The sequence below is a fragment of the Catharus ustulatus genome, chromosome 5 (genome assembly GCF_009819885.2).
Source record: "Catharus ustulatus isolate bCatUst1 chromosome 5, bCatUst1.pri.v2, whole genome shotgun sequence".
Classification (NCBI taxonomy): Eukaryota; Metazoa; Chordata; class Aves; order Passeriformes; family Turdidae; genus Catharus; species Catharus ustulatus.
This window is the reverse complement of record NC_046225.1, coordinates 48,842,951-48,863,856: the sequence shown is the minus strand read 5'-3', so window position 1 is coordinate 48,863,856 and position 20,906 is coordinate 48,842,951. Positions and strand designations below refer to the sequence as shown.

General features: G+C 46.4%; 1 protein-coding gene across 7 annotated transcripts in view; it reads left to right on the top strand.

The window, feature by feature from the left end:
- Positions 1-10,262: 10,262 nt before the first annotated feature.
- The window catches only part of DCUN1D4 (defective in cullin neddylation 1 domain containing 4), a 38,524-nt gene continuing 27,880 nt past the window's right edge, over positions 10,263-20,906 (top strand). For 2 of the 7 annotated variants that reach the window (XM_033060809.2, XM_033060808.2), the window contains exons 1-2: positions 10,263-10,371; positions 19,905-19,975. In XM_033060809.2, the coding sequence (XP_032916700.1) occupies positions 10,347-10,371; positions 19,905-19,975 (96 nt within the window). In that variant the 5' untranslated portion in view covers positions 10,263-10,346. Of the gene's footprint in view, positions 10,372-10,397; positions 10,551-11,058; positions 11,555-19,904; positions 19,976-20,906 lie in introns of those variants that run through there. The other 5 variants (XM_033060812.2, XM_033060810.2, XM_033060811.2 and 2 more) reach the window with 5 other exon arrangements.

Genomic DNA, 20,906 nt, shown 5'->3' with positions numbered 1-20,906 from the left:
ATTGTCCCCATTGTAATGTTAAGAAAGTCGTTGGCTACACCCTAGGACGGTGCTTAATGACACAAGGAGAGGCGGGGAGGACACCTGAGAGCAGGGGCGGGCTGGGGGCAGGACGGGGAAGCTCTTTGTGCCCTGGGACAAGCTCTCCGTCTCCCTCTCGCTCGGTGCTCGGGGAAGGAAGATGTGCGGTGCTCTGACCCCCGGCCATCCCCGAGCGGGGAGCCACGTTCGCCGCCGCCCTGCCGCTGTGCCCCGAGCAGCCTGCCACCTCCGGACACCTCTTGGAGCCACAGGTAAGCAGGGGGTCCCTCCTCCATCCCTCTCCCACCTGGGCCATTGTCCTGCCCTCCGCAGCTGCGGGGGGACCCGCCGGGACCGAGAGCGCGGAGACGGCGCCTGGGGCCGAGGGGGGCTGGAACTCGTTCTGCTGCTATGTTCTGTCGCTAATTGTCATAGCTGGTGGTGGTTTGGATGTCCTGTAGATATCTTAGTGAAGAACTGTTATTGCTTAACGCCTATCTTTGCCTGAGACCCCCTTAACTTGTCCTCCAAAGCAGGACACGGGGCAAGGCTGCGGGAAGGAGGGAGAGACTGCACAGCTGCAGCTGAGGGCAGTGCTGGCTCTTTCAAACTGCTCGGTGCAGAACTGGAAGAACAGTTTTCCCCCTTTCTCTCCATCCCTGGGCAGAACATGAAGATGAAGCTGCACTAAGCTCTCTGTTTTGTGGGCTGTTGTTTGGTTTGGGTTTTTTCTGGCTTGATTTCTGCGTGACCTATCACAGAAATGCGCATCGGCGTGTGCACGCTTCCTGGCAAATCCAGATGTGATGTGGAAATCCTAAGTGAGGATTTCCAGCCTTGGCTACAGGGGACACAGGCTTCTGAAAATGGAAGTGACCTTGGCAGAATAGGAGCCGTGAAGGGAAGCAGAACTGAAATACAGGTTAAGCAGAAAAACCCCGCTTCCCCTGCTCTTACCTTTGGGGTGCTGAGTTCCTGCATCTCCCTGCCTCTGCAGCTGTAGCTCACCCGGTCCTGGCTGTGGCTGATAAAATTGGGCCTGGGACGTTTTTAGCAGCAATCCATTTTTTAAAAGAACACAAAGAGCATCCAATGCAGTAGAGTCTTTAGGAAATACATCCAAACAAGAGACTCTGGTTTTCCTGTAGTTCTCCCTCCTGTTTTCACCTGGGCCGGAAGGATGGCAGGGCCTGTGCTTATCATATGAAAGTGATGCTACTAAATTTCTCCAGAAGTTCTGATTATTATTATTATTATAGTTACTAATTTTCTGACAGAAAACACTCTCATTTTCCCACATTGTTTTCAGGTGCTGCCCAGGATGGACATGTGTGGGTGGGTGAGAATTACTTCACAGAGAATTTACTCTTTTCCGTGGTTTTTTTTTTTTTAAACATAGATAGCACTGAATAGAGGTCTCTGTGACACTTACACCATTCTTGTCGTTCCTGTTCTTGTCCATCCTAGTTAGTTACATGTGTAGTAAGTTTTTGCATTGACTAAGGACTAATTTTGCCACCTAACAAATGCTCTACATTATCTTGCTACGCTGCCGAAACACAAAGTTTTATTTCTGATGCAATTTTTACCCCTTTTTCTGAACGCACTTGTTGCAAAAAGGAAAGCATGTGCATTTCCTATAAAATTGTTTGCATTGAAAAATGACTCACCTTTCTCTTGTTGAATTTCCTCACCTCGAATTCAAGTCTGAGGAGCCAAACAGCTGCAGCTATTCTGAGGCCTTTTATACCTCGTGCAAACGAGAGGCGGTCCCATATATATATATATTTATATATATAGGGGTATATTAACCACAGCCTTTGCTAAGGGCCTCCCTTCCCTCTCTGGGAATCAGCTGGGATAAGGGTTCTCCTCTCATTTCAATGAAGAGGGTGTTTCACCTTATCTCAGTTTGTTTTTCAGTAGGTGCTTTTGGGCATCTAAAGCAGAGGCTTTGACGATTGTGTGAAGAAAATGGCATTAAATACAGTGAACATTTAAGTTCATAGTTTTGGGTTGTGTGTTCATAGGTGATAAGATGCTTTTGTAATTTTTAGTTGTTCTTGGGAGTTTTTTTTGTGTTTTTTCTTTGGTGGAATACTGGTTCCTGAAATTTTAGGTTGAGTAAAGTATGACACCTGAGATTTTTTTCAGCACCTTTGTTGTATGACAAAAGGCATCTGACCTGTGTTAAATATGTCTGAGGTTGAAGGGAGGACTGTGACCAGGAGAGGGAGGGTGAGCAGGCTATCCAGTTAGGCGTTACCTTAGAGTGGGTGGGGGTGGTTTGAAGGCAGCACGGTGTAAAATGTCCATTTGTGAGCCTTTGAGACTTTTCACAAGTGCGGCAGATGGATTTGCACATCTCACAGCACATGGGCACACCCACCTCGCTCACAGAAACGCCGTGTAACTTTGTCTCTTCCTAACCCAGGTGCCCATCGTAACAGCCACAACCTCAGGCTCTGGCTGAAGCTGTGACCACTCAGACCCCCAAATCCCACCCCAGGACCCTCCCAATGACCCCCATTTCCCCCCCCAGCCATGACCACCCCCCGGTGCTGCTGCTGCCTCCCCTCACTCCGCCGACATCCCTGCCCGTGTCCTGATCGCTGCCCACTTCTCCCTGGACTGCCCCACACCTCCTGGCCTGGGACCCCCGCCCGGAGAGGGGGTTTGGGGGGGATTTGGGGGTCCCTGAGGGGTTTGGGGGGGTTGTTAGGGGGGGTACAGGGGGGTTATGGGGGATTTGGGGGAAGAGAGGGGTTGTGGGGGGGGTTACGGGGGATTTGGGGAGGTTATGGGGGGTACAGAGGGGGTTTGTGGAGGGGAAAGAAGGGTTTCTGGGGGTTATGGAGGGGTAGAGAGGGGTTTTGGGGGGGACAGAGGGGATTTGGGGGGGTAATGGGGGTTTGGGGGGTTTCAGGATGGGTCTCTGACCCCCCCTGCCCCACCAGGTCTGGCCCAGGGCCCTGCAGGAGCTCCAGAGGGGTCTGGGGTCTCTGGGGAGCTCTATGGGGTCTGGGGATTTCAGGGGGATTTTTGAGGGTCCCTGTGGAAGTTTTTTGGGTCTGGGGGGGGGTCTCTGGGGGTCTCTGACCCCCCATGTTCCCTCTCCCCAAATTCACAGGGACCCCTCCCCAAATTCAGAGGGACCCCCCAGAACCCCCCCCATGACCAACCCCCCCAAAACCCCCTGGGACCCCCCGGAACCCCCTGAGACTCCTCCCCAAATCCCCCTGTGTCTCTCCCCAGCATCTGTGGGATGCTGCACTCAGTGGATCAGGTGAGTGGGGGTGTCCCAGGGTGGTCTGGGGGGGTCCTGGGGGGTTTTCAGATCCCTCTGACCTCTCCCTTGCCCCCTCCCCAATACCTGAACATCAAACTGACGGACATCAGCGTCACGGACCCCGAGAAGTACCCGCACATGGTGAGGGGTGGGGGGCTCAGGGGGGTTTTGGGGGGTCTCAGGGGGTCTCAGTGAGTTTTTGGGGGCTGCTCAGGGGTCTCAGTGTGTTTTTGGGTATTGCAGTGGTTTTTTGGGGGTCTCACTGGGTTTTCTGGGGTCTCACTGAGTTTTTGGGGCCCTTCTGGGGTCTCGGAAGTTTTTGCGCTCTCACTCACTTTTGGGGCCTGCTCGGGGGTCTCATTGAGTTTTTGGGGTCCCCTTGGGGGGGTCTCAGGGGAATTTTGGGGGTCTCAGGAGGTTTTTGAGGGTCTCAGGGGGGGTTTTGGGGGACAGTTCTGGGGTCTCACTGGGTTTTTTTGGGCCTCACTGAATTTTGTGGGTTCCTTCAAGGGTCTCATTGAGATTTTTGGAGCCCTTTGGGGGTCTCAGGGGGGGTTTGGGGGGAGTTTGGGGGTCTCACTGGTATTTTTGGGGCCTCACCAGGTTTTTTTGGGGGCCATTCTGAGGTCTCAGAGGTTTTTGGGCTCTCACCGAATTTTGGGATCCCTTCAGGGGTCTCATTGAGTTTTTTGGGGGCCCCTTGGGGGGGTCTCAGTGGGATTTTGGGGGAAATTTGGAGGTCTCAGTGTGTTTTTGGGGGTCCCACCTGGTTTTTTAGGGGTCTCACTGGGTTTTTTTGGGGGCCGTTTAGGGGTCCCACTGGGCTTTTGTGGATCCCAGCGGGTTTGGGGGCCTCATTGAGTTTTTGGGGGCTGCTCAGGGGTCTCAGTGTGTTTTTGGGTATCACAGCGGATTTTAAGGGGTCTCAGTGAACTTTTTGGGGGTCTCACTGGGTTTTTTGGGGGCCCTTTGAGGGTCTCAGTGGGATTTTAAGGGGGTTTTGGGGGGTCTCAGGGGGGTTTTTGGGGGGCTGTTCTGTGATCTCAATGGGATTTTTTGGGCCTCACCGAATTTTGGGGCCCCTTCAGAGTTCTCATTGAGTTTTTTGGGGTCCCCTTGGGGGGTCTCAGTGGGATTTTGGGGGGAATCCGGGGGTCTCAGTGTGTTTTTGGGGGTCCCACCTGGTTTTTTAGGGGTCTCACAAGGTTTTTTTGGGGCCGTTCAGGGGTCCCACTGGGCTTTTGTGGATCCCAGCGGGTTTTGGGGGCCTCATTGAGTTTTTGGGGGCTGCTCAGGGGTCTCAGTGTGTTTTTGGATATTGCAGCATTTTTTCAGGGGTCTCAGTGGAATTTTTGGGGGTCTCACCAGGTTTTTTGATGCTCTCACCAGGATTTTTGGGGTCTCACCAGGTTTTTTTGGGGCTGCTTGGGGGTGTCTGAGTTTTTGGGGCCCTTCTGGGGTCTCAGAGGTTTTTGGGCTCTCACTGACTTTTCGTGGCCTGCTCGGGGATCTCATTGAGTTTTTTGGGGGACCCCTTGGGGCAATCTCAGGGGAATTTTGAGGGTCTCAGGAGGTTTTTGAGGGTCTCAGGGGTGTTTTTGGGGGGCCGTTCTGGGGTCTCACTGGGTTTTTTCGGGCCTCACCAAATCTTGGGGGTTCCTTCAAGGGTCTCATTAAGTTTTTGGGGGCCCTTTGTGGGTCTCAGGGGGGTTTTGGGAGCAGTTTGGGGATCTCACTGGGTTTTTTGGGGTCTCAGAGGTTTTTGGGCTCTCACCGAATTTTGGGATCCCTTTAGGGGTCTCATTGAGTTTTTGGGGTCTCATTGAGTTTTTTGGGGCCCCCTTGGGGAGTCACCCCCTCCCCTCCCACCTCCCAAAATTGAGATTTCCTCCCCCCATTTAAGCCCCCACCCCAAATTGGGATTTTTCCCCCTGAAGCCCCCTCCCCACCCTGAGGGCCCGGTGGGCGCGCCGTGGCTGCAGCATGGACACCGTGAAGTCTTGGGGAGGGGGCGTGGGGTTGGTTCAGGACCCCCAGAAACCTCCCTGGAACCGCTGCAGACACCGAGAAACCCCCCCCAAAAAACCCTCAAAAAAGACTCCCCACAAAATGCCCCAGATTTTTCCCCCAAAGCCCCCCAAAATTGCCCCCAAATTCCCCCAAACCCCCCTGGGCTCTGAACCCCAGAATTTCTTGGGGGTCTGACCCACCCAGAGCTCCCTCAAAGTCCTCCAAAACCTTCCAAATTCCCCCAGATTTCCCCACAAAGCCACCCCAACTTCCCCTAAGATCACCCCAAAGCCCCTCCAAATTTCTCCCAAACCCCCAGGTGTTCGAACCCCAAAATTTTCGAGGGTCTGAACCACCCAGAGCCCCCTTAACCCCCCAAAGCCCCTGCAAATTGCCCCCAAATTCCCCCCCAAAAACCTCCAAAGCCCCCCGAATTTCCCCCAAGATCCCCCCAAACCCTCTGTAGGTCTGAACCCCCAAATTCCCTCTGATATTCCCTCCAAATCCCACCCAGAGCCCCCCAAAATTCCCCCAGGGGATCTGAGCCCCCCGAGCCCCCCGGGGGTCTCACCCTGAAGGCGTTGGCCACGGCCTCGGTCCCTCGCAGGTTGGTCCAGGGCGAGATTCCCACAAAGAATTCCTGGACTCTGGGGGGCAGGGGGCGGTTGGGACCCCCGGAGGGTCCGGGAAGGGGTCCCAGGAGGGTCCCGGGGGTCCTGGTGCCCCTCAGACTCACCGGTGAACAGAACGTCACCCCCCTCCAGCGCAGCCCCCTCGTCCGTGACCGACAGCACGCAGAGCTGGAGCTGCTCCAGCACCTCATGGAGCCCCCCGAGCTGGGGGAGGGGGCAAGGGGTTGGGGGGGGAAACACGGGAGGGGGAGGACACCAGGTTAGAGCCCCGTCCCCCCGCCCCCGCAGATCCACAGAGAGCCCCACGAGCTGGGGAAGGGGGCAGGGGGATCCCAGGGGGGGTGGGTGGGACAGCGGGCACAACTTCTCCGGAACCCGCAGTGATCCTCCAGAGCCCCGGGAGCTGGGGAGGGGGACAAAGGGGTCATGGCGGGGGGGGGACAGCGGGCACAACCCTCCCACAGAACCCACAGAGACCCCGCGGACCCACAGAGCCGCCTGAGCTTGGGGTGTGGACAGGGCGGGTCACAGGGTGGGGGGACAACAGGCACGATCCCCCCCAGAACCCACAGGGGGCAGCACCCGCACCAGGGCGTGCATGAAGTGGCTGAAGGGCTCGGACATGGCCAGGACGCCCTGCCAAAAATGGGGGCTCCTCCCAGAAATGGGACCTTCCAAAAAATGGGGACTCCTTCCAAAAAACGGGACTTTCCAAAAAATGCGACCCCTCCTCAAAATGAGGTCTCCTCCCAAAAAATGGGACCTTCCAAAAACGGGCCCACTCCCAAAAAATGAAACCTTCCAAAATAGAGACTACTCCCAAAAACAGGATACCCCCCTCCCCAAAAACAGGACCCTGCCCCTCTTCAGCGGGGCAGTTTTGAGGTCGCCCCTTAAAACGTCCCCCCTGCTCAAAACTGCTCAAATTTTGAATGGGGGCGGCCCAGAGCCCGCACTGGGACCCCCAGTTTATTCCCCCCCAAACGGCGGTCCCAATCCCATAATGCATTGCGGCGGCCCCTACCCACAATGCATTGCGGCGACCCCCTTCCCATAATGCATTACGGCCTCCGCATACCCATAATGCATTGCGGCGGCCCCCGCCTACCCATAATGCATTGTGGTGCCCCCTACCCATAATGCATTGCTGCCCCACCTACCCATAATGCATTGCGTGGCCGCCTACCCATACTGCCGCGGGTCGGGGGTAGGCAGGGGACCCATGCTGCCATCGCTGCGGCTCGGGGAGGAGGCGGGGGGCTCCGTCTCCGCCCACCGCCGCGAGAGCGGGGGGGGCTCCGTCCCTGTCTGCCACCACGGGGCAGCACTGGGCCAGGGCGAGCGAGCCCAGAGGCGGCGGCCGGCCCCAAGTGGCCCTGCTGAGTGGCGGCGCCGGGCTGGGCCACCTGGCCCCGTCGGCAGCCCCGAGCGGGCCGAGCCAGTAAACCCCGCCATGCCGCGCTTCTGTTACTAATTGGCATCTTTGTTGCACGTGGGTCCTCGCTGCGAATGACAGAGCGGCTTATACTCAGGTGCGGCTTATTTATGGACAAAGAACGAAATGTTTGCCAACACCCAGAGATGCAGCTTATACTCAGTGCGGCTTGTATTCGTGAAATTACTGTAATTGAATTTATTGCCAATCAAGCAGGACAATGAGAAGTAAAATCTTAGGAGCACCTTTCCCCTGCCCCTCCCTTCTTTCTGGGCTTAGCTTTATTCCTGATTTTCTGCTTCTCCCACACAGTGGCTCAGGGAGATGGGGAATGGGGATTACGGTCAGTTCATCATGTATTGTTTCTGCAGATGGAATCTGTGCATTACTTTTCTTTCCTCCTTAAATATGTTACCATGGAGGCATTACCCCCATCACTGATTTGTCTGTCTTGGAGCTGTCTGGCCTTGGCTTTGTCAGGCATAGGGGAAGTTTCTAGAAGCTTCTCACAGAAGCCACTCCTGTAGTCCTGCTATCAGAATCTGGCCAAGTGACCCAATACAGTGATTGATCAGCCATGACCTCATGGATCTGCTCTATGTAAAATAAAGCATTTTTGCATTTTATAAACTCAGAGTTCAGAAGGGAAAGACAGGCCTGATTTTGTAGCATCTGCAGGCTTGGAGACCTGCATAGTAGTTTACAGATAGTGGTAAAAAAGGGGATTATTTAGAACTTCTTGAGTTTAGAATGAAGGTGCATATTTTAATGGGCCTTATTCTCATGGGGAAGGCCTTTTCTGGCTGATGCATGAATCCCCTATTTAGCAGGCAGAAGCTAAGGAAAGAAAGTTTCTTTTTTGTTTCCCTATGGATTTCTTTGCAGATCTCATTTTTAAGGGTCGGAGATTATACCTGTGCATTCAGAAATACACTAAAGTTTTGAAATAGGCTTGTCAAACTTAATTGCTTTACAATTTAGAATGAAAGTAGTTACAGAAGCTGTAGGAAATATTTTTAAGGCCAAGTAGTATCTTTCATTTTAGACTAATATAAATGGGGGGAAAGTACAAACTTTTCTGTCCTCAGATACAATCAAAAAGCGTTTTTCTGTGACACTTTTTTTAACATCATATCAATTTACAACTTTGTAAGGTATGGAAGATATTTTCTTTTTGAATACATTTTTATTCTGAACTAGCAGCCTGCATGCTTTTTATGGTCAAGTGAACAAGCAGACACCTCTAAAGGAATTGTTCCTCTTAAACTAGAATTAGATCAGATGAACTACTCAATGCTGCCCCTATTGGATACAAGAATTTGGGATTACACATACTAATGTGAATGTCTGGCATGTGGGATGTTACAGAACTATTAAAGAAGTGAAACCTATCTTACATTGCTTTGTAATTTCTTTTTTTTTTTGTTTAGGTTTCACAGAATTGCAGAATATTCTGAGTTGGAAGGGACTCTCAAGGATCACCGGGTCCAGGTCTCAAGTAAATGGTTCATACAGGGACTGAAATCCAACCTTAGTGTTATTAACACCAACTAACTGAGCTAAAGAAAAGATGATGAAAATAGGAAAATATCCTGAGATACAGGCAGGAAGTTCTACAGAAATAATTTCAACGAGTTAGTGAGTAAGTAAGAATTTGAAATAACGCAAGCTTTCATTGCTCTGATATGGGTTTTAGTACATGACTTCTGAAAAGCTGATTCATTTTCTTGAGGACTCCATCCTCTTCTCTGTAAAACAGGCAGTGGAAAAAACAAGCAAAATAAATCATCTGCACATTCTGACTCACTGAGTAAGGCAAAGCTTACAAAAAACCCCCAAAGAAATACAAACCAACTTGTGATCAGTTAATTCAGGACGTATGTTAATGCATTACTCCAAAGGGACGATTACCTTAAATCTGGCACTACTTCAATTTCATAGTCCTTGACTTTCTTTTAACTTAACCTCTTAGCGGAAGGGTTTTTTCACACTCAGTTCTGCCTTTATAATCCTCCACTGTGCACAGTGCTCTAGCAGTCTCTTCGGATCTGTGTTTCAGCGCCGAGGAGTGCCAGGCATTTATCCCCGGAGCGACACGGGATGCTCAGCTCGCATGCTAAGCAGCCATGACCTGCAGGATGTCTTTTTCCCCTGCTCAGGGATGGCGACCTCTCTGTGCAAGGAGAGGGAAGGAGGGTGGCTCCACACACTGGGTTTCAGGGATCGAGAACAGTACCTAGGGGCAAGAGCCGCTGCCATCGTCCCGCAAGGAGCAATCTTGGCCCCAGCTTTCCCCACCGCCCATCCTGCCGTTGCCGTAATATTGACCTGACACTTGTGTGCGTTCGGCTGGCGTTGGCAGCTTGCCGTTTGTTCTCCTTTGGAAGAGGGAGATGGAAGAAACAACGAATTCTTTCTAGACTAGCCGGTGATTCGATCACACCGCGTGGGGATAACGGAGCAACAAGAAAGTGCCGCAGTCCGGCTCCCCCCGCCCCAGGCACCGGGCACTCCCCGCCCGCCCGCCCGCCCGCGGCCCCTGAAGGGCGGGGCAGCCCCAGGCCACGCCCCTTCCCTGTTCAGCCAATCGCATCAGTGCGTGGGCACGGCCCTTGGTCCCCGTAGCCAATCAGCGCCGCGGGTGACACAAAGTGGTGCTCTTTGCACGCGCTTTAAAGGCCGGGAAAAACTGGCAGCACCAGAGCCCAGTCAGAGCGGAGGGAGGCGTGGCCGGCTCAGCCTTCTGCCCAATGGGCAGCCGGGGAGGTGCTGCGGGGCAGGCAGGGTGAGAGTGGCAGGAGCCTCAACCAGTAAGAGGGCGGAGCTCGCCGCGTCCCCCGGCAGTCTTGACCAATGGGCGCGGACAGTGGGCGGGGCGGGGGTGTCCGTGCCCAGGCTCTGGATTGGGAGCAGGGCAGGAGCCGGGCTCGGCCGGCAGCGTGTGCAGCGCTGCACGAAAATGCACTCGGATGCCGCCGCTGTCAGTGAGTAGCGCTGGGGCCGGGCCCGCCGCCCACTCCGCTGCCCAGCCGAAAGAACCGCTCGGCTGGGGGCAGCTTCTCTGGCCCCTGACCTGTGAGGCTTGGCCGAACGCGCCACCGGGACTCCTGATGCTGGGGAAGGGTTCAGGCCCGCGGGTGCGGGACCACCGTGGAGCGGGACGGTGTGTGAGCGCCTGGCGGTGGGGCCCCCCGCGGGGACAGGGCAGCCCCGCGGCCCTCAGCGCGCTCCCCCGGGGGGCGGGGGGCAGGAGCGGACGGGGGCAGCCGCACCGGAGAGGGCTGGGGGCGCTCGGAGGGTGTGACGCAGTTTGCCCGACCCAGCTGGCGAGCGGGTGAGGATGCGGCTGGCGCTCGTGACCAGCTGTGAGAGAGCCGGGACTGCCGAGGGGAGCGCGGCCTGCGGAGCTGCGTGTGTAGGGGAAGACGGGCGGGGGTGAATTCACCGGGTTCCGCCGGGCCGGTGCGGGAGAACCGGGTTGCTTGTGCGGGGGACTGGAACCGCGGCGCATGGTGGGAGGTGGAGTTCCTGCGGCGGCAGCCCCACGCAACGGGGCGGCGTGGCGAACTACAACTCCCAGCGGGCGCTGCGGCGACGCGGCACGCTGGCCCCGCCCCGCGGACCCCCGGCCGGACTCGCTGTCCCCGCCCGCCCTGGGGAGCACGGGTGGATCGCGCCGCCTGTTTTGGAGGAGCGTAGCGAGGGCTTTGTCTCCGCAATAGAGTTTCTGGATGTGCGTTCCGTGCAGCAGGGACCGCCTGCTGCAGACGGGTTGCATGGCGTAGGGGGTCACAGATCTCCGTGGCCGGGGTTCAGGGACAGGCACCGTCCACGTCCGCTGGGGAGACCAGGCTGTCGTCCCGAGCACAAAACTGCCCTGCCACAGCGACAGATTTCCGTCTGAAATCCCCCTGGAACGTGTTCTCACTGCCAAAGGAGTTGCATCTCTGAGATGCTTTATTACTGTAGAACTTGCTTGTGGGAAAGAGAATGAAAATTGAAGTTTTGATCATGCGTTAATGAATGATGGTCTGACTTTTGGACAACGTCCTGAAAGCAATGGTGGAAAGAAATGCTGCATAATGCCTGGATTTTCTCGGATCCTTCTGTGTCTCTCAAAATGAGATGTCATACAGGGGCAGCCTGGTAAAGGCTCTAACTCACAAGGTTATATAATTTTTTACGTAGTTCTGGTTTGTTTTACCTTTATATTTAGGGATCATTATGTGTTGGTGGTGAAGGTTGACATTAAAGCAGAAATAATTGCCTCATATTGCAAATGGAAGGCTAATTATTCTAGAAAATGCCTTCTGTTTAGTGTCTTTTGACATGTGCCCCGTCCAAAAAAACATGCAGGTCCTCATTAAATACATGTGTTAGATGCGTTTACAAATATTCCAGGGCTCCCTTATGTAGGATGTTTAGACTGTGTAGTGATTTTTTTTTTTTAATTTTAACTTGTCTGTGGAAAATAGGAAGAGTACTCTTCCTCAGCCTTAGCTGTTACTGGCTTTTAATTAAAAATGTGCTGTGGAATGATCAAATCTTATGCCTCCTTTTTTTTTTTTTTTTTTTTTTTTTTTTTTTATTTTTTTTTGCTTGTGTATGTGTTATTTTAAGTAGATATGTTTTCCTAAATTAACTAAATTCATTATGTGTAGCTTCATAGTGGTTGGTTTTTTTCATTGATCTAAATGCTCAAAGAAAGGACTGTTCATAGCATAGTTTTGCACATACATTAGCTGGCTTATGGTAGTCTCTTTACTGAAAGTTTATTTTGAGCCGTCTTTTTGATCCTTCTTAGATCCTTATCTGTTCTCATGATATAAACTCCATTCATATATTTTTGCTCAGTCTCAGTTTTACTTTCTGAATATACACCTTTCATGTCACGTGAGGAAAAGAACTTTCCTTTTTTTTATTGAAGATGTTTGCTTAAGAGTTTCTTGTAGCTCCTGCAGTTATAATTGGAAAAGCTTCTCTGTACAAGACCATGCAATAGTTTGAATTAGGCAGGTAAAGTTTTTTTTTACTGCTTCTGTTTATTCTGTTGTGTCAGGATGAGCTCTTATTTGTGTAATTGCAGCACTTAATTTAACTTTATTTTTGTCTGAGTACTTTTTGTGCTAACTCTTAGTGAATTATTAATCCTGTGTTTTCTTTAGTTCCCCTCCTCCCACACTTTCTTTGCAGGTATTGAAAGCAAAGACTTTGGGCTTTTTCAAAGCATTTGTTCCGAGTTTTGTTTGCGTCTTCAAGCAGAAGATAACTTGCTTAATTTGTCTGTCTTGTGCTTGCCAAAAAGCATGGCACTAGGAAGTACAGTACATCCTGTGAAAGTGTTCAACTCTTGTATCCAATTTAAATACTAGGGCATTTAATAGTGTGATTATTTTTTCTACATTAAGTAAGACTACTAATAGGGGCTTGAAACGGAACCCTTAATTTAAATGTGCCAGCATTGTTGTCGTACTGTCCAACTGAATTGTTTTAATTAGAATCATGGTCTGATGTTAAACAGAATTTTTACTTTTGGCTCATAAACAGATAGATACAACTAGCAGTTCATTCAGCATATAAAATTGTGTGTATATAGATTGTTTTATATACATACCTATATATAGTTAGAGCTGCAAGGCTTTAGCTTGTCCTGGGGAACTGACTGGAGTGACACACTTGATGCAGGTATGTTGGTGCTTAGACTGTGGGACTGGGTCTGCTGCAGTTGCTCATTACTGCTCATTAGCTGCAGATTACTGCTTCCCTTGCTCTGTTGGTAAAGTGGTTTGTAGGAGCACTCTCTAATCCACTCAGGGAAATGTACCTGGGTTAGCTTTTGCCACTTACTTAAGTTGTCTAAACTGACAGGTTGATTTCTTGCCTGAAGTGGGTTAGGGAATGTGGCCATGGCCTGTGCTGCTGGCAGAGCTGTGGGATCAGTAAACTTTGGCAGGGAGGAAGAAACAAGCAGCTTGGACAGTAATGCTTTTGACTGGCATAGCTGTTCCTAGGCTGTTGCAGCTCCATTGTAATGCATACTAGATGTGCATGGTGCTGGATACCCCAGTAGTGTGTGCTTGACAGGATTGCATTTCTGCTGGATTAGCTACAGCACAAGATACAAAGTTTGTATTAGCTTTATGCCCTTTGTAGGATGCCAGATGATACCTAGCATGAAGTTAGGAGTACTGCTTGCAAAAAACTCTCAGGTCATAGTCGCCAATGTTACAAAACGAGCTCACTGACACTTGTTTGAATTAATCTGATGGTGGAATAAGTGTTAGACTGGATGAACACTTTTCATCAGCAGAAGGAGATATTTTGCACCAGAAACCCACTTAGTGTTAGGTCTTTGCTATGTAGCACAAAACACACAATCAAAATCACCCCCTCCCAAGCAAACCCAAATCCTGCCATTAACCAGTTGTGCAGAGTATTTTATCCTGTATGTTAGTATAGGAGAATTAGCCTAACTCATTTGTTCAATCAATTTAAGGTAAATGGAAATGTATTCAAACTAAAGTAGCAGTTACACAAATTCTGCGTGACTTAAATAGCTCTAAAATTCTCAATTAACTTTAAACTGCCGTAGCTCTTTTAGTAAACAAGCGTTCAGATTAGTGCATTCTAAAAACATCTAGGTAGAATAAAGGTTTGTTCCTATGGGGGCAAAAGAGAATTATGCTTTTTCCTATCTATGTAGCATACAGTGATCTTAAAATAGTTTGTTGCAGTAGTCATTCTAAGTGGTAATACCAAATGTTAAGAGTTGAATGGTTGAATGTTTACCTTTGAATTATTCTAAGGTGCACGTAGTAACTCTGACCATATTTTTTTACTTGGGTTTGGGTTTTCTGTAGGGCTTTTTATTTACTAGCTTAAGTCAGTCTGTGTTTTGCTTCAGAACATTTTAGGCTGTTGTGTTTGGAAAATGTGCACAAATTTGCAACTGTGGGTTTTGGATACGCTGGTGTCAGCAGTAGCTCTGAGCTTGGTGCAAGCAGGCAGGAGAAACATTCTGCAGTATGGTGTCTTTAGCTTTAATGACTAGGTCCTGATGCTCCTCAAGATAGGTTGGATCATCCCATCTAATTGCATGTCCTTACTTTCCAAGCTGGAATTCACTTCTGTTTTCCTCACTTTCTGAATCATGCCTTTTATTTGACCACACCAAATCAAGGGAAACCCTGCTTTTCAAGCCTGTTCTGTCTCCTGTGACCCAAGGCTTGTTGTCACATGATGGACTGGGAGAAAGGATTCTTCTGCAGGTTGGCCCTGGTGTAGGGTGTCACTGCCTGCAGGGATACAGCTACAGACACATTGGAAATATATTCTTCATCCTGTCCTTGACAGGAATGCACAGTCAGCTCCTGTCTTCTCTGTGCTGCAGTTTGGGATTCTCAGTCTTCAGGTGTGTTAAATTTTTGTGTAAATAGGACTGATGTACATTTTTCTTTTGCCTTCTGTATTTAGTAATGAATACAAAAATTTTGTTTCCTGAACATAAGTGTTGAGGGCTTTCACCAAGTGTAGGTTTCAGATCTGAACTTCTAAGTTCATGAATCAATTAATCATACATCAATATAAATTGTATTGTTGTTAGGATAATTCCTAACTACTCCTGTAGTAGACTACAGAACATAGAATAGTGTATTTCATAGGAGAGTAAATGGTTTTCTTCTGAATAAGTAAAGTTTATTTAAAGCTAACTAAGGCAACAGAACTTTGAACTATTACTGACAGTACTACTACAAGTTTTTTTTTCTCTCTCTATTACTTGAAAGCAAGGAAAGCAATTAAATAAAAGCTTAAACATGCTATTTTAATTTTTAGGTATGAGTTTCCCTGATGTGTGTTTTCTGTTAATTTTTTTCTGAGGAGTACATGTGTATCTTAGCAATAATAAGAATTACTACTATTCTATTACTACTGCTAGTTCTATCTTTAAATTTTAATGCTGTATATATGGCATATCTATTAAGGCTAACTATTTTTAGACCTACTGTTAAAGTGAGATTTTTGTATAGATTTTCTATTTGCTTAAAAAAATTACGAGCTTTTAGAGGAAACTTGGAGTCAGCTTATCTCTTGTTTGCTACTATTGTTAATTTTTTACTAGGTTTTAAATAAATTGTACTGAACCCTATAGCTGTGTTTTGTCCAAGTTTTAAATTTCCACAGCAGGAACTAAGTTAAAGGTTTTGTTCAGGCAGGTACTTTTTTTTTTTTTGGTATTCAGATGTTCAATTAATTAGTTTGGCAACACATTACTCCTTCTGATAAATTTGGGATTTGACCTTTGAAGTTCTTTCATTTCAGATAAGAAAGAGTATTTGAGTCCAGTTTACCTGTATACTTTGCTTATATTTAAGATACATTGAGTTTTTTTGTTTTCTTTATTGTATTTCATCTGTGCATTAATGAGAGGGTGTAGAATGTCTTTTCTCTAGTTTGTTATGGAAGCAAGCCCAGCTAGCCCTTGTTTCTTTTATCTCTCTGTGACTCAAGTCCATAGTTTAAACCTTAACATGTATTCTAAAAATTATTTTAAAACGGTTTTCTTTTTAATTTTTGATTGTATATGATTGTAAACTAATTTACTAACCCAGCCTTTAACACTTAACATTGTGTTAGTGACAAACTGCAGACAATGTGTAAATTCCTTAAAATTGGTTGACTCTGTTATTTCTTTCCTTTATGGGTTCTAGATATGCAATTATTTTACTCAGTTTTTTTTTAGCCACTGTATTCTGAATTAGTGCAAAGTATTAATACCATTTGAAATTTTCATTGCTTCAGACCTCACTGAAGATCAGCTACCTTCTGCAGGAAAAATAGTTTAATCAACAAAACACATATGCTTGTTTGACATACACCCCTTAAAATCATAGCAAACTTTCCACATATCATCTTTCAGTATTTACAAAGTAAGCAGGTTTCCTTCTTCTGATTTGAGGTCAATAAACTGTGTGGTGTGTCAGAATCTCAGAATGCCTTGAATTGGAAGGGATCTGAAAGATAACCGAGTTCCAGTCCCTGGGCATGGATGCCTTCCACCGAGACCAGGTTGCTCAGAGCCCCATCCAGCCTCACACACGTCAGGCTTGGGACATCCACCTCTTCCTTGGGCAAGATCTCACCACCCTTACAGTAAAATATTTCTTACTAGTATCTAATCTAGACCTACTCTCAGTTTAAAGCCATTCCTCCTTGCCCTGTCACTACGTGCTCTTTTGGAAAGTCCCTCTCCAGCTTTCTTGCAAGTCCCCTTAAAGTGCACTTGAAGTGCTGTAAGATCTCCCTGGAGTCTTCTGTCTGTTCTCTCCACTGAACAACCCTAGCTCTCAGCCTTTCTTCATAGGAAAGGTGTTCTGTTCCTCCAGTTGTCTTTGTGACCTTGCTCCAACAGGTCCATGTCTTTCCTGTGCTGAGGACCCTGGAGCTGAATGCAGTTTCTGTAGGAAAAAAACCCCATCAGACTAATTCATGTGCTTCAAAACTCTTGTCTTCAGGTGAAAAATAGCTTCACACCTGATGGCATTATTTGTATAAAGCTCATACAACCAGCTGTTGAGTGTGTAGCTTCATGTGATACATTGCTCCTCTCAGTGGTGCTGGGATGGACAGGTGGATTCATCTAACACATTGCTGCTGCCACGAGACTATAGTGCTCCCACTTCAGAAGAACTTTCCTGTTTCTTCCTCTAACTCATCTGGGGTTGCACCTCCGTGGTGATCTGATTCAGAGCACTAGGCTGGCAGGGTTTTTTATTTGTTTTGTGGATAAGATTCCAGGTGTAGTGGGCTGACCAAGGGGATCAGCAGGCACAGCTTTGGAGGCTGCATAAGCAAGTGTGGAAAGTTTGGAAGGTGGAGGGGAGAGTGTGTTCCTGAAGAACGCAGTTAGTCAACTGTCCAGTTGCTTGCCATCTTGACCACTGTTGATCAGTGCTTTTTGCTAATTTCCCAGAACATGGGAGGTGTTGTTTTTTGCATTTTGTTTCTTAAAAAATAGTTTTTTTCAAAATAGGCTTTTTTACAGTGGCATAGAAGACTTTGTGTATCATTTTGAAATATAGGCAAAGCAAACACTGACCCACTGACCAATTTAGAGAATAACCTGAGCTGTAATTTAGTTTCCCTAATTTAATGGGTGCTGCTTGCATTTGCTTTTATAACTATAGAAGAAATCTGTTTTCAGTTTTAGATAATATCCCTACACTGTGCAAGTGTCCCCTGTGGAAGAAAGAAAACTTTGGACTCCAGTCTTCCATATTCATTAGGTGTATGGTGTGATATTTCTTGTGTAAAAACTGGAAAATGTATTTGTATAACCCTGCTAAGTCCATCAAACCTACTTCTGAAGCAGCAGCTTAAAATTGTATGGATATTTCCAGTGGACATGTAAAACATACTGGCATGAACTGTGTTTCGAAGTGGCATGGAATGCTTTGTTTCAAAGATGACACCTATAGATATAACCCTAATTTTAGAATATTTTTTCAACCATTTTAAAGAGTGCTATCTAAAGTTAATATTTGATTAGAATAAATAAATACTTGCTTAGTGTTTTCAGTTTCTTACCTCCAGTTATAACTGGTTTCTCTTAACTCATGTTCTTTGTAGATTTTAGGCTAAGCAGCAAGGGAAACTGTAAAATTCATATTCCAGAAAGTTTAGTCTGATCTGCCAGTTAACAAACCAAATCTTATCTTTTAATCCTGCCCTTCTCAGAATGGCTTTTATGTTCCCTGTTGTCCTTATCCCTGTTTGTGCCCCTCTCATTTTGTTTTTTCTCACTGCTTTATATGAATTTGCGCTTTACTAAGAAACTCAGTATATTTTTTTTTCCTTGCAGAATGGTTCTACTTAGTATTGTTTTACTAGCAAAAATGTAACTTTATTGAGCACTTAATATAGGAAAAACTCTAGCAGCCTGTTCAAGGTTCAAGAGCTTCCTATTGGAGCTTAGAAGATCAGGATTGTCTTATTGCTTATTGTAGGTAAGAAGATCTAGATTGTCTTGACTTGGTATATATACAGTTAGCTAAAATTGGAAATTCCATCTCTGGTGCTTCTGACTTAGAGTAATTGTATTGCTGTGGTGGATTGCAGACAGCATGTTCAGAAATAGGTAGCAATTAATTAAATGATTCTCTGGCTAAAGCAATGTATTAAATGCATGATTCCTGAAAATATCCTTTGATTTATTTTTATTTTCTTTTTAATTCATTGTGACAAGAGAATTCCACAGTGATGTATATAACAAATACACTTGGAGTAGGCAGTTTCTTCAGTTCCATTTGTGAACTTCATGGCAGTGTGGTTCACTGACTTGGCAGTCAGATGTTTAGTGATGACTCTTGTTTATCTTGGTCATCTTAAATGTATCTTGAGAGCTATTCCTTTGAATTGCTCTGGATGGAAATAAGGGAGTTCTGTTTTTCACCTTACTTGCATCAGCTGCTGGGCAAAGCCAAATTAAATGTCTCATATTAGAAATGCTTTAGTGCATTAGCTGGGTAGTGACACTAGGCACATACAGGAGCTTTTCATATCCAGAAGTTTGCTTGGAATACTTTGCTTATCATACAGTGCATTTCTCTAGAGTGTTCTGGCACATGTATTCTAGTGGGGTAGCTAATTTATTTTTAATTTAAATGGAGATACTCTATAGTAGTTTGCTGTCTAAGCCCTCTTGGTGGTTTGTGTTCAGCTTCTGAGATTCTTCTTGGTTTGCTTGCTGTCTGGCTGGATCTCAGCTGTTCTTTTGTAAATTACTTACTTTCCAGTTTTGTTCTCGCCACATTCCTAGCAAAAATAGAGAATTCAAAAGAATAGAGAAAAATTAGTTGGTTGCTCTTTAGCAACTGAAGCCAACTCAAGTGTTTTATATTTGGAGTGTGGAAGCAAAACTAACATTTATGCGATGACTTCTTCCAAGAAATGTCAGAATATTTTATTATCAGGTTTTTTGGCTCTTAACAGCTGCTGCATTGTAACCTTTGGTTTGTTATTAAAAAGCCATGTTTCAACTGTGTATTCTAGTTACTTTTGCAAGGAAATTAGTATAAAGGCAAGTACATATGTGTTAATAAAACCAGATTTTTTAAGAACTAGGATTTTTATTAATGATTTTAGAATGTTACATGATACTTAACTTGGTTTTGGAATAGATGAAACAGAAGGATTGTGTAACATGGAAGTTTTAATGATTCCCATTGTAAAGGAAAAAAGAGTTTTATGTCTTTTTTTTTTTAATTCAGCTATAGTTATAGTTAGCTATACTTCTGTTCTGCTGGGGGTCATCCATGCCTTAAGAAAAATGCATATGTAGGATATTTTTTTACAGATTTCAGTTATTCTACTCAGGTGTTGAAAATGCCAGTGCTGAAAAATATTGAGCAAAAATGTGGAGGGGGCTGTGATGATTTTATTAAATAGCCAGAACATAGGAAGATTGTGACTGTTGCATCTGAAAAACAGAAATTTAAAACCTTTTTTTTTCCCACTCTAGATTTTCAACTGAATTCTCATCTATCAACACTGGCAAATATTCACAAGATTTACCACACCCTCAATAGGCTGGTAATGACTTGCCATTTTCTCTTAGCAGAATAGCTAGGGCTTTGGTCCAGAATATTTCATGATTGAAATCATCAAGCAATTACACTTATAAAAATTATAACTGCCTTATTGTATGAAAGGCTGTTGGGTTTGAATTGGTGAAGAGATAAGTAGTATTAGTAAAAGGTGAAAGATTATACTCCAGAGGACAAAGTGGAATTTGAGCTTTGTTTGAACATTGGATTTAGATGTTGCCTCTATACCAGAACCTTTCTTGGATACATTAAGTGATGGTAATCATCACAGTTATCCAGTTTCCTACAGTTCTGCTGGAAAACATATTGAATGAGCAAGCTATCCTCTTATACCCATGCATAAAGTGAAACAAGGTGGTTTTGAAGACTCTCCCTGTTTATGTGCTGTGTATTTACATTTGTTTTATTGCAACCATAGCTGGAAATGGTGATATGGCTTCTGTGTGTACACTACAGATTTAGTGGAAAAGACTCTGCCTGCAGAAGGGGATAACTTATTTCCAAGATTTCAGTTAGTTTTTAATCAGTTTTCATTAGAATATATGTGTTAATCATGAAGTAAAGCCATTTCTGTGCTAAATGATAAATACAGTCTTTCTAATGCTGCATTTATTGGTGGAATTGTTAAATAAAATAATGCCAATTCTCCATCTAATGGGTAGTTATTTTCACTCTTGAAATAATTTGTGTTTTTGATTGAAAAAAACTCAAAAATATGTATCAAATTCAATTCATTTGAACTTTTTAGATAAATTTGCAAGAGTAATGTTTTAGGTAAATATGAGCTGAAAACACAAAGACTACAATCTTACGTAGATGATCCATAAGTAATTAGGATAAATACTAATATCAAGTAAAAGTTAAAAATAGTACAGAAGGATGAACATCACCATCTTATTTAACTGTATCATTCCTGT